At 45.2% G+C, this 13919-nt stretch overlaps 1 protein-coding gene across 1 annotated transcript in view; it reads right to left on the reverse strand.

Annotated features, from left to right (window-relative positions):
- Positions 1-13274, reverse strand: part of LOC138786638 (uncharacterized) — a 93343-nt gene extending 80069 nt beyond the window's left edge. Inside the window, 3 exon segments of the mRNA XM_069963619.1 lie at positions 2503-2505; positions 10111-12694; positions 13263-13274. Coding sequence (XP_069819720.1) covers positions 2503-2505; positions 10111-12694; positions 13263-13274 — 2599 coding nt within the window.
- Positions 13275-13919: the final 645 nt, after the last annotated feature.

A 13919-nucleotide genomic window follows, 5' to 3' on the forward strand; every position in this document is an offset into this window, starting at 1 on the left:
GGGGCTATGTGGGGAAGGGGATGCACAATACTGGGGGCTATGTGGGGGAGGGGATGCACAATACTGGGGGCTATGTGGGGAAGGGGATGCACAATACTGGGGGCTATGTGGGGGCTGGGGATGCACAATACTGGGGGCTATGTGGGGGAGGGGATGCACAATACTGGGGGCTATGTGGGGATGGGGATGCACAATACTGGGGGCTATGTGGGGGAGGGGATGCACAATACTGGGGGCTATGTGGGGGCTGGGGATGCACAATACTGGGGGCTATGTGGGGAAGGGGATGCACAATACTGGGGGCTATGTGGGGGAGGGGATGCACAATACTGGGGGCTATGTGGGGAAGGGGATGCACAATACTGGGGGCTATGTGGGGGAGGGGATGCACAATACTGGGGGCTATGTGGGGAAGGGGATGCACAATACTGGGGGCTATGTGGGGAAGGGGATGCACAATACTGGGGGCTATGTGGGGATGGGGATGCACAATACTGGGGGCTATGTGGGGATGGGGATGCACAATACTGGGGGCTATGTGGGGAAGGGGATGCACAATACTGGGGGCTATGTGGGGGAGGGGATGCACAATACTGGGGGCTATGTGGGGAAGGGGATGGACAATACTGGGGGCTATGTGGGGATGGGGATGCACAATACTGGGGGCTATGTGGGGAAGGGGATGCACAATACTGGGGGCTATGTGGGGGAGGGGATGCACAATACTGGGGGCTATGTGGGGAAGGGGATGCACAATACTGGGGGCTATGTGGGGAAGGGGATGCACAATACTGGGGGCTATGTGGGGAAGGGGATGCACAATACTGGGGGCTATGTGGGGAAGGGGATGCACAATACTGGGGGCTATGTGGGGATGGGGATGCACAATACTGGGGGCTATGTGGGGAAGGGGATGCACAATACTGGGGGCTATGTGGGGGAGGGGATGCACAATACTGGGGGCTATGTGGGGAAGGGGATGCACAATACTGGGGGCTATGTGGGGGCTGGGGATGCACAATACTGGGGGCTATGTGGGGGAGGGGATGCACAATACTGGGGGCTATGTGGGGATGGGATGCACAATACTGGGGGCTATGTGGGGGAGGGGATGCACAATACTGGGGGCTATGTGGGGGCTGGGGATGCACAATACTGGGGGCTATGTGGGGGAGGGGATGCACAATACTGGGGGCTATGTGGGGATGGGGATGCACAATACTGGGGGCTATGTGGGGGAGGGGATGCACAATACTGGGGGCTATGTGGGGAAGGGGATGCACAATACTGGGGGCTATGTGGGGATGGGGATGCACAATACTGGGGGCTATGTGGGGAAGGGGATGCACAATACTGGGGGCTATGTGGGGGAGGGGATGCACAATACTGGGGGCTATGTGGGGAAGGGGATGCACAATACTGGGGGCTAAGGATAGACAACACTGGGGGCTAAGGATGGACAACACTGGGGGCTACATGGGGGATGCACAATACTGGGGGCTATATGGGGGATGCACAATACTGGGGGCTATATGGGGGATGCACAATACTGGGGGCTATATGGGGGATGCACAATACTGGGGGCTATATGGGGGATGCACAATACTGGGGGCTATATGGGGGGATGCACAATACTGGGGGCTATATGGGGGATGGGAATGCACAACACTGGGGGCTACCTATATGGGGGATGGACAACACTGGGGGCTACCTATATGCGGGACGGGGATGGACAACACTGGGGGCTACCTATATGCGGGACGGGGATGGACAACACTGGGGGCTACTTTTATGGGGAATGTGGGCCATCTAAAAGGGGATCTACACAGAGGGGCCATTTATGAAGGGGACTAGGGGGCATCTATAAGGGGAACTACAGTGGGGGGGTTGACACAGAGGGGTCATCTAAGAGGACTACACAGAGGGGACCATATACTGTAGGGCAGGGATAGGGAACCTTGGCTCTCCAGCTATTGCAAAACTACAGCTTTATTTTTGACTGTCCATACATGATGGGAGTTGTAGTTTTGCAGAAGCTGGAGAGCAGAGATTCCCTACCTCTGATATAGGTGATGCACAGAGGGTGTCATCTACTATAAATGGATTACACAGAGCGGGATCTCTACTATAGTAGATGCACATGGGGCCATCTATATGGAGGACTGAACAAGGGGCAATCTATAAGCTGTCTACACAGAGCCTAATTTGTCTGTCTGGCAGATTCTGTGGATTCGTGGCTCGGAGTTCTTATAATGGCCCAGGACAGATGGAGAAGAAAATGAAAAGGAAACAACTCTAATGAGAGAAGGCGTCCCCTGTGAGTCACTTAATATAACTGCAGTGTAATTTATATGGTGTATAGAACCTGTGTAGAGCTGGGTGTGTTGATGGCATAGTGGTTGGTCGAGAAGGGGGGGCCCCAATCAAAAGTTTGCTGTGGGGCCCAGCCATTTCTGGTTACGCCCCTGCTATATTCATTGGGAAGATAGAGAGATTATAAACAATCTCTGCACTAAATAAAGAATATTATCATCATTATTATTATTATTATTATTGTGATTATTATGATTATTATGATGATGATGATTATTATTATGATTATTATTATTATTATACACTTTTGTGAACAGTAAATGTGGAATTACATGAAAAGCGACAATAACATTTTCTAATGAACTTTTAGAGATTCTTCAGCAGTTCAGCGAACACATTTTTTTAAAAAAAAATTTTTGGGTTATCTGCTCATTCTCCGGTGTCTTTTTTATTGACTTATGTTACTATTACTTTAATCACGGGAGATTGGATGATTGACACAGAAGCCACCAGTGTCCTTAGCTGATGATCCTGAGATGGTATAGATATTGCCTCATGGGGGAATAGCCTCTAGTAAGGATTGGTAGTATGCTGTAAGCTGGGGCACTGATGGGAGGTTTCCCCAGTCACACTGCCCGAATGCTTGGGGGTAAAGGAATTACAATGGGGGTTTAGTCTTTTAGATGCTAATAATGGTAGAGACAGTGGGAGTATATTTGTTTTGCATAAAGGTCGGTGTCCCTGGGAAACATGATGCGTACAGCAAGGTATATTAGTGGTTATTATTCTATAGGGTAAGTTATAAATACTTGGAGTTCTGATGAATATTTTGGGTGCGATAACTATGTTGAAAAAACAGAGTACAGTTGTGTAGGGAGATTTCTTTGTGTCTGGCTTAAAGGAAAGTGGAAACTATACGGGACGGTTTATATCTCTCCACTGACAATAAGTATAAGGTATGTTGTAATATTGGCCGATGGGAAACACCATGTGTCAACAGGAAAGATGGTAGCCATTATATCCAGAGGGTTACAACCTAGGAATTTTCTAACTATGCAAATTTTTGTTTAATTTGTGCCAAAATTACAGGGAAACATGAGACCTCAGAGAGGACTGTTTCCGCAGAGACGGTATTCTTTTTGGGACATATACAGTCATGGCCAATAGTTTTGAGAATGACACAAATCTTATATTTTCCCATGATCCGCTGCCCTCTGGTTTTTATGTGTGTTTGTCGGATGTTTTTATCACATACAGAAATATAATTGCAATCATATTATAAGTAACAGAAGCTTATACTGACAGGTAGATGAGTTGCTGCAGCAAGTCAATATTTGCAGTGTTGTCCCTTCTTCTTCAGGACCTCTGCAATTCTCCCCGGCTGCTCTCAATCATCTTCTGGACCAAATCCTGACTGATAGCAGTCCATTCTTGCACAATCAATGCTTGCATTTTGTCAGAATTTGTTGGTTTTTGTTTGTCCACCTGTCTCTTGATGATTGACCACAAGTTCTCAATGGGATTAAGATCTGGGGAGGTTCCAGGCCATGGACCAAAAATCTCTATGTTTTGTTCCCTGAGCCATTTAGTTATCACCTTTGCTTTATGGCAAGGTGCTCCATCATGCTGGAAAAGGCATTGTTGATGGCCAAACTGCTCTTGGACGGTTGGGAGAAGTTGCTCTTAGAGGACATTCTGGTCCCATTCTTTATTCATGGCTGTTTTTAGGCAAGACTGTGAGAGAGCCGATTCCCTTGGCTGAGAAGCAACCCCACACATGAATGGTTTCAGGATGCCGGTTACAGTTGGCATGAGACAAGACTGGTGGTAGGGCTCACCTCGTCTTCTCCCAATAATCGGAAAGGGGATTCTTCAGAGAAAATGACTTTCCCCCAGTCCTCAGCAGTCCACTCCCTGTACCTTTCCCCCAGTCCTCAGCAGTCCACTCCCTGTACCTTTCCCCCAGTCCTCAGCAGTCCGCTCCCTGGACCTTTCCCCCAGTCCTCAGCAGTCCACTCCCTGTACCTTTTGCAGAATATCAGTCTGTCCCTGATGTTTTTTTCTGGAGAGAAGTGGCTTCTTTGCTGCCCTCCTTGAGACCAGGCCTTGCTCCAAGAGTCTCCGCAGTCTCACAGTGCACAGTGCAGATGCCCTCACACCTGCCTGCTGCCATTCCTGAGCAAGCTCTGCACTGCTGGTAGCCCCATCCCGCAGCTGAAACACTTTTAGGAGACGGTCCTGGCGCTTGCTGGTCTTTCTTGGGCGCCCTGGAGCCTTTTTGGCAACAATGGAACCTCTCTCCTTGAATTTCTTGATGATGCGATAGATTGTTGACTGTGGTGCAATCTTTCTAGCTCCTATACTCTTCCCTGTTAGGCCATTTTTCTGCAGTGCAATGATGACTGCATGTGTTTCTTTAGAGATAACCATGGTTAACAGAAGAGAAACAATGATGCCAAGCACCAGCCTCCTTTTAAAGTGTCCAGTGGTGTCATTCTTACTTAATCATGACAGATTGATCTCCAGTCCTGTCCTCATCAACACCCACACCTGTGTTAATGGAGCAATCACTGAAACAATGTTAGCTGGTCCTTTTAAGGCAGGGCTGCAATGATGTTGAAATGTGTTTTGATGGATAAAGTTCATTTTCTAGGCAAATATTGACTTTGCAAGTAATTGCTGTTAAGCTGATCACTCTTTATAACATTCTGGAGTATATGCAAATTGCCATTTTAAAAACTGAAGCAGTAGAATTTGTAAACATTAATATTTGTATCATTCTCAAAACATTTCGCCATGACTGTACTCAGTCCTGCACAAAAGCAGTATAAGTCTGGCAAATAAGCAGAACTTAGTCGCCGGGCTGTATGTCAGCATCCATTTTTTCATTGATTCCTGATGTGTAGCCCAATGTGGGGCCAAAAACAAGATGTGAACATAGCCTAACTCTATGGAAATACGGATCCGTAGATCACAGGATGTGTGAATAAGGCCTTACTGTCCAGGGTCATACACATATGTGCAGGATCCAGATGTACTGTTTGCCAATATGGGCGTAATTTTTTTTTTATCAATAACTACTGGACATGCTTAGAGTATTACATCATTTATGAATTGTAAATATCACTTACCCAGTGGTCAGTCTGTAAATTATAGTATGTGGGGAGCAAAAAGCGTAAACTTAAGGTTAGACTCATGGAGACGATCGCAGATGTACAATGTACAAATTTAGATTGGTCCCTCGCAGATCCATGTCGGGCCTTATGAAACATTTCCTGGACCACCACCAGGGGGAGCTCTGTAACCTCCAGGTGACTATGATGCCTCACTGTTCTATTACCTTCCCAAGGTTCATAACAATCCTCTACAACCTCCAGGCAAACCCATCATTTCCGGAATCAACTCTCTTACCGGTAACCTCTGACAATATGTGGACACTCCTCCTCAAAATCATGTCAGACCAGTCACCTCTTATACTCGGGATACATCACACTTTATTGAAATTATCTATTATTTTTACAATGGACCCATCCTCTTTATATACAGTTACTGATCACCATCTGGGGATTAAACCATTTCACATTCTCTTGAACAAGATTCATCCGTTCCCTCAGTTCAAGCCGAGTTCATTCAAAACTGCATTGGGTTTATTCTCAAACACAACGTCTTCCAGTTTGATGACTGTATTTTTGAACAGGAATTGGGGACCGCTATGGGGTGTAAATTTACCCCAAGTTTCTGTAACCTGTTTGTGGGCCTGTTTCAGAAGGAATCCAGCTACGTGCATCCTCTTTTCCACAAATGTGTTCTATATCAGAGTTACATCAATGATATTTTCATCATTTGGGACGGGTCCGACTGAACTTGGCGACTTTGTTAATGACATCAACGAGAAATCCTGGGGTCCTGAGTTCACTCATAACATCTTTTAAAATAACACTGAGTTTTTGGACATCATTGTCTTTCATTAAGGTGACCCGATTATGAAAAAAACATATTTCAAACCTGTTTTTTTTTTTTTTTTTTTTTAACTTTCTTGGTTCACTTTATTTCTGAGATAATACGCATGTAACATTCACAAGATCAGCACCCCCCAACGTGTTTCCAGCGTGAATGCCGCCTTTAATCAGGGCACCTATTGTTACTAAGTCTCCGGGTTAAAATAACAGTAGGATAATTAATTAAGCCCCAGGTAGAAAGCGCTGTAGAATACACGATCTGCGCTGAAACATGGGGTGGAACGAGGCTTTACGTACAGACTTCCCAAATGGACAAAATGAAACATATTTACATCGCTTCCTCTCTTTAGCCTCCCATTTGCAGAATAAGAATTTGCAAAGACAAATGCAATGAAACCGAAAAAAAGGGACCACGTGCCACTTCCGCAAAATATAATAATATATTTAAAGGGGAAGTCCAGCGATTTAAAAAAACTGCCGGCAGGGGCAGGAAGGAACATAACAACCAAGCACCACTCACCTTACCCCATGCCCGTGAAGCGCCGCCCCACCAGCTGCCCAACTCCTGACTCTGGAGAAAATGCCTTACCCAGCTGACTGGCAGCCTGCCGAGCGAGCTGCCAATCAACCGGGCCATGACGTTGGCTGAGAAGATGCTTGAGCCTGGCGGGGGTCACAGAGCGGCGATCTGGTGCTGGACAGGCATGGGGACAGGGGAGTATTGGTGGTCACCATGTCGTTACACCCCCCCCCTTTTTTCAAAAACCTATTGCATAGACGGACTTCTCCTTTAATAGAAATACAATACTTTTTTTTTTTTAATTCCTCTATTATATTATACCTTCCCCCACCCCCATATATTATACCTTCCCCCACTCCCATATATTATACCTTCCCCCACCCCCATATATTATACCTTCCCCCACTCCCATATATTATACCTTCCCCCACCCCCATATATTATACCTTCCCCCACCCCCATATATTATACCTTCCCCCACCCCCATATATTATACCTTCCCCCCACCCCCATATATTATACCTTCCCCCACCCCCATATATTATACCTTCCCCCACTCCCATATATTATACCTTCCCCCACCCCCATATATACCTTCCCGCCCCCTGCCCCCATATATTATACCATCCCCCACCCCCATATATTATACCTTCCCCCCCACCCCCATATATTATACTTCCCCCACCCCCATATATTATACCTTCCCGCCCCCTGCCCCCATATATTATACCTTCCCCCACCCCCATATATTATACCTTCCCCCACCCCCATATATTATACCTTCCCCCACCCCCATATATTATACCTTCCCCCATCCCCATATATTATACTTCCCCCACCCCCATATATTATACCTTCCCCCATCCCCATATATTATACCTTCCCCCACCCCCATATATTATACCTTTCCCACCCCCATATATTATACCTTCCCGCCCCCTGCCCCATATATTATACCTTCCCCCACCCCCATATATTATACCTTCCCGCCCCCTGCCCCCATATATTATACCTTCCCGCCCCCTGCCCCCATATATTATACCCTCCCGCCCCCTGCCCCCATATACTATACCTTCCCCCACTCCCATATATTATACCTTCCCCCACCCCCATATATTATACCTTCCCGCCCCCTGCCCCCATATATTATACCTTCCCCCACCCCCATATATTATACCTTGCCCCACCCCCATATATTATACCTTCCCGCCCCCTGCCCCCATATATTATACCTTCCCGTCCCCCCCCCACCCCCATATATTATACCTTCCCGCCCCCTGCCCCCATATATTATACCTTCCCCCACTCCCATATATTATACCTTCCCCCACCCCCATATATTATACCTTCCCCCACCCCCATATATTATACCTTTCCCCACTCCCATATATTATACCTTCCCGCCCCCCACCCCCATATATTATACCTCCCCCACCCCCATATATTATACCTTCCCGCCCCCTGCCCCCATATATTATACCTTCCCGCCCCCCAACCCATATATTATACCTTCCCCCACTCCCATATATTATACCTTCCTCCCCCCCCACCCCCATATATTATACCTCCCCCACCCCCATATATTATACCTCCCCCACCCCCATATATTATACCTTCCCGCCCCCTGCCCCCATATATTATACCTTTCCGCCCCCCCAACCCCATATATTATACCTTCCCCCCCATATATTATACCTTCCTGCCCCCATATATTATACCTTACCGCACCCACCCCTATATATTATACCTTCCCGCCCCCCCCCCCCCCATATTTAAAACCCGTTGACGGAAATAGTTATTTACACTATGAAAGTTCTCACCACAGAAAATGGAAAATCCATCGATAATATTACGTTTGGACAGTTAAGACGTATCCGTCGCGATTCCTCCACCATGAAGGACTTTAGGAAACAAAGCAAAGTTCTCAAAAAAAAGAGTCATTTCCGAGAATTACCCCATTTCACTCGAGAATAAGAGTCAAAAACAAGGAATCCAATCTGGTAAGAAGAAGGAAGATATGACCAACTAAGGGTTAAATGTCATCGCCACCTTTTCTTCAGACCACAAGTCAATTAAATTCATTGTAAACAAACATTGGGATATACTGAAGCATGACCAAGCATCTGCCATCATACGGCCGCCCTTACTAGTGGTGAGCGGCCATGTTGGGAAATCTTCGTATGTTTGTATGAACGTGACGCTTATTGTTCGTATTCGCCGATCACAAACAATGTGTAATGTGTTTCTAGTACGGGAATCTTCTCGCTGGAGTACCCCTTTAAACTGTACTGTGAGCAGTTCCTGACATGGACAGAGGTGGCGGCAGAGAGCACTGTACCAGACTGGAAAGAATACACCGCTTCTTGCAGGACATACAGCAGCTGATAAGTACCTGAAGACTGGAGATTTTTAGATAGAAGTAAATTACAAATCTATAGAACTTTCTGAAACCGGTTGATTTGAAAGTTTCACTATCGTTTCAGAAAACTTATGACACGACATAGAGACGTCATAGAGACGTCATAGAGATGTGTTCATACCTGTACCGACTGGCAGAAGGAGCGGGGAGAGGACCACGCTGCAGCACGTCCTCTCCCCGCTCTGTCAGTGTGATCAGTCAGGCTCCATAGAGCTCCATTATCATTCCGACTGATCACGTGACAGAGCCGCGAGAGGATTACGCTTAGCGCGGTCTTCTCCCCACTCTATCACCCGATCGGTATAAACACTCGGACCCGGACCGATCAAAACTTCTGACATATCTCTCTGACGTCTCTATGATATGTCAAAAGTTTTCTGAAACAACAACACTTGAAAGAAAAGGATTTTTGTCGGAGTACCCCTTTAACATAAGCCGGCATTGAGTTGCTGTAGTAACAGATGTAGCTGGGTGCGGAGAGCTGCTGTATCACTGGTGTCTTCTGGGAGGTATATGCAGTGATCTGTATACTAGGATCAGCTCTGTCCGCACCAATGATTTTGTATCTCTGTATATATATATATATATATATATATAAGCCGCCATTGTGCGTCATTCACTTCTGCTCGATAAAGGAGATAATACCTGCTGAACCGTCGTATCATAAAGTCACCTCCTCATCCGTGACCTCCTGGCTGCACTGTGATTACTCGTATATAAGTTTGGAGCTGCGGTATATGATATCTGTATTACCGCCAGATCTCCTATACACATGGGGAATACATAGCTGTGGTATCTGGATTAGATTTGCTCTTTGGATAACAGACGTGTGAGTGATCATTGAGCGCTATGAACGGGCTTCTCCCTGGAGTGAATCTTTTTATGAGTAATAAGATTACATTTCTGTGTAAAACATTTTCCACATTCTGAACATGAAAATGGCTTCTCTCCTGTATGAGTTCTTTCATGTAGAGAAAGCCTTGATTTAACAAGGAAACATTTTCCACATTCTGAACATGAAAATGGCTTCTCTCCTGTATGAGTTCTTTCATGTGAAGTGAGCGCTAATTTAAAAGAAAAATTTTTTCCACATTCCAAACATGAAAATGGCTTCTCCCCTGTGTGAATTCTTTGATGATTAAAAAAATTTCCTTTTTGAGTAAAACATTTTCCACATTCTGAACATAAAAATGGCTTCTCTCCTGTATGAGTTCTTTCATGTAATGTGAGCCTTGATTTCAAAGCAAAACATTTTCCACATTCTGAACATAAAAATGGCTTCTCTCCTGTATGAGTTCTTTCATGTAAAGTGAGCGTTGATTTCAAAGCAAAATGCTTTCCACATTCTGAACATGAAAATGGCTTCTCTCCTGTATGAGTTCTTTCATGTAATGTGAGCGTTGATTTAAAAGCAAAACATTTTCCACATTCTGAACATGAAAATGGCTTCTCTCCTGTATGAGTTCTTTCATGTAATGTGAGCGTTGCTTTCAAAGCAAAACATTCTCCACATTCTGAACATGAAAATGGCTTCTCTCCTGTATGAGTCCTTTCATGTACGGTGAGTTGGTTTTTTTGAGCAAAACATTTGCCACATTCTGAACATGAAAATGGCTTCTCCTCTGTATGAATTCTTTCATGTATAGTCAGATGTGATTTCGTAGTACAATGTTTCCCACACTCTGAGCATGAAAATGGGTTATTTCTTGTGTGAGTTCTTTCATGTAAAGTGAGCACTGATTTAATAGCAAAACATTTTCCACATTCTGAACATGAAAATGGCTTTTCTCCTGTATGAGTTCTTTCATGTACGGTGAGATGGTATTTTCGAGCAAAACATTTCCCACATTCTGAACATGAAAATGGCTTCTCCTCTGTGTGAATTCTTTCATGTATAGTCAGCTGTGATTTCGTAGTACAATGTTTCCCACACTCTGAGCATGAAAATGAGTTATTTCTTGTGTGAGTTCTTTCATGTAAAGTGAGCTCTGATTTAACAGCAAAACATTTTCCACATTCGGAACATGAAAATGGCTTCCCTCCTGTATGAGTTATTTCATGTATAGTGAGCGCTGATTTAAAAGGAAAACATTTCCCACATTGTGAACATGAAAATGGCGTCTCTCCAGTATGAGTTCTTTCATGTGAAGTGAGCGTTGATTTCAAAGCAAAACGCTTTCCACATTCTGAACATGAAAATGGCTTCTCTCCAGTATGAGTTCTTTCATGTGAAGTGAGCGTTGATTTCAAAGCAAAATGCTTTCCACATTCTGAACATGAAAATGGCTTCTCTCCTGTATGAGTTCTTTCATGTACAGAAAGCCTTGATTTAACAAGGAAACTTTTTCCACATTCCGAACATGAAAATGGCTTTTCTCCTGTATGAGTTCTTTCATGTACGGTGAGATGGTATTTTTGAGCAAAACATTTCCCACATTCTGAACATGAAAATGGCTTCTCCCCTGTGTGAATTCTTTCATGTATAGTCAGCTGTGATTTTGTAGTACAATGTTTCCCACACTCTGAGCATGAAAATGAGTTATTTCTTGTGTGAGTTCTTTCATGTAAAGTGAGCTCTGATTTAACAGCAAAACATTTTCCACATTCGGAACATGAAAATGGCTTCCCTCCTGTATGAGTTATTTCATGTACAGTGAGCTTTGCTTTCAAAGCAAAACATTCTCCACATTCTCAACATCAAAATGGCTTTTCTCCTGTATGAGTCCTTTCATGTACGGTGAGTTGGGTTTTTTGAGCAAAACATTTGCCACATTCTGAACATGAAAATGGCTTCTTCCCTGTGTGAATTGTTTGATGTTTTAAAAAATTACCTTTTTGAGTAAAACATTTTCCACATTCCGAACATGAAAATGGCTTCTCTCCCGTATGAGTTCTTTCATGTATAGTGAGCCTTGATTTAAGAGCAAAACATTTACCACATTCTGAACATGAAAATGGCTTCTCTCCTGTATGAGTTCTTTCATGAAGTGTGAGCGTTAGTTTCAATGCAAAACATTTGCCACATTCTGAACATGAAAATGGCTTCTCTCCTGTGTGAATTCTTTCATGTATAGTCAGCTGTGATTTCGTAGTACAATGTTTCCCACACTCTGAGCATGAAAATGGCTTCTCTCCCGTATGAGTTCTTTCATGTGAAGTGAGCGCTGATTTAAAAGGAAAACATTTCCAACATTCTGAACATGAAAATGGCTTCTCCCTTGTGTGAATTCTTTCATGTATAGTGAGCCGTGATTTCTTAGTAAAATGTTTCCCACACTCTGAGCATGAAAATGGGTTCTTTTTTTTGTGCGTTTTTTGATGTTGCATGAGTTGTGATTTTAGTATAAAACATCTTTCACATTCTTGGCATGAAAATGGCTTCTTCGCTGTGTGAAATTTTTTATGTTTGACAAGATCTGATTTGCGAGCAAAGCATTTCCCACATTCTGAACATGAAAATGGCTTCTCCTTATTGTGGTTAATCTGTGATGAATCAGTAGCCAGGACGTGTATAGAAGGATGAGATGGCAGATCTTTGCTGTGAGGGGCTGGGGGTATATCTGGGGTAATAGAAGGTTCTTCATATGTATCCTGTGTGATCTGACCATCTGCTGTAATATCTGGAGATATCTGATGTCCCTCTGATCTCCGGGGACACTCAGCTGCCAAGAAGAAAGATGGGTTATTATTATTTAATAAGATAATGTTAGTAATGTTTGTTGGGCCCAGATCATAGTCTCTGTTATATACCTTCTAGGGGAGGAGTTCCAAACTTTATTGGTTTAAATTGAAATATTCCTTTCGTCCTGGGGGCGGGGGGGGGGGGGGGGGGGGTACCCCATATGTTATGCTGTCAGTGGAATAAAGATGATACTTACCTCTCCACGCTCCCCTGGTGTCCTCCTGCCTTTTTTCTGTGCCCCCCCCCCTGACTGCAGCCGCTGCTGACACTTCTGAACCTGTCTCTGTAGTCACAGCTGCTCAGCCAATCATTGGCCTTGGTGCTGTCCTGTCTTGGTCAGTGATTGGCTGAGCACAGTGGCGTAGCTACCGTGGTCGCCATGGTGACTGGGCCCGGCAGCCAGAGTGGCCCCCCTAGGTGGTGATTCCCCCTTTACCTCCTCGCTATTCCTATGCTGCAGTCGCCCAGTTCCCGCCCGCTCTGTGTACTGATCTCCCCTCTCCCAGGATGCTCTGCAGGGCCCAGGCCCCTCCCCCAGGCCGTACAGTTATGCAGTAGGGGGTTGTGTGTGTCCCTGGCTCCACACATGAGGGAAGTGAGAGCTTTGCCGCAGATTGTTCCTCCCGGCCTGCAGGGGGCGCAGGCTGAGCATTTCTTCTGAAGCCGGAGAGTCATCAGTGACAGCAGGTGAGTGTACTGGTATGATGGTATATATACAGTGAGGATAGTTACCCCCCGGTATGATGGTATATGTACAGTGAGGATAGTTACCCCCCGGTATGATGGTATATGTACAGTGAGGATAGTTACCCCCCGGAATGATGGTATATGTACAGTGAGGATAGTTACCCCCCGGTATGATGGTATATGTACAGTGAGGATAGTTACCCCCGGTATGATGGTATATGTACAGTGAGGATAGCTCCCCCTGGTATGATGGTATATGTACAGTGAGGATAGCTCTCCCCGGTATGATGGTATATGTACAGTGAGGTTAGATGCCCCCCGGTATGATGGTATATGTAC

Source organism: Dendropsophus ebraccatus, chromosome 3 (assembly GCF_027789765.1).
Source record: "Dendropsophus ebraccatus isolate aDenEbr1 chromosome 3, aDenEbr1.pat, whole genome shotgun sequence".
NCBI lineage: Eukaryota > Metazoa > Chordata > Amphibia > Anura > Hylidae > Dendropsophus > Dendropsophus ebraccatus.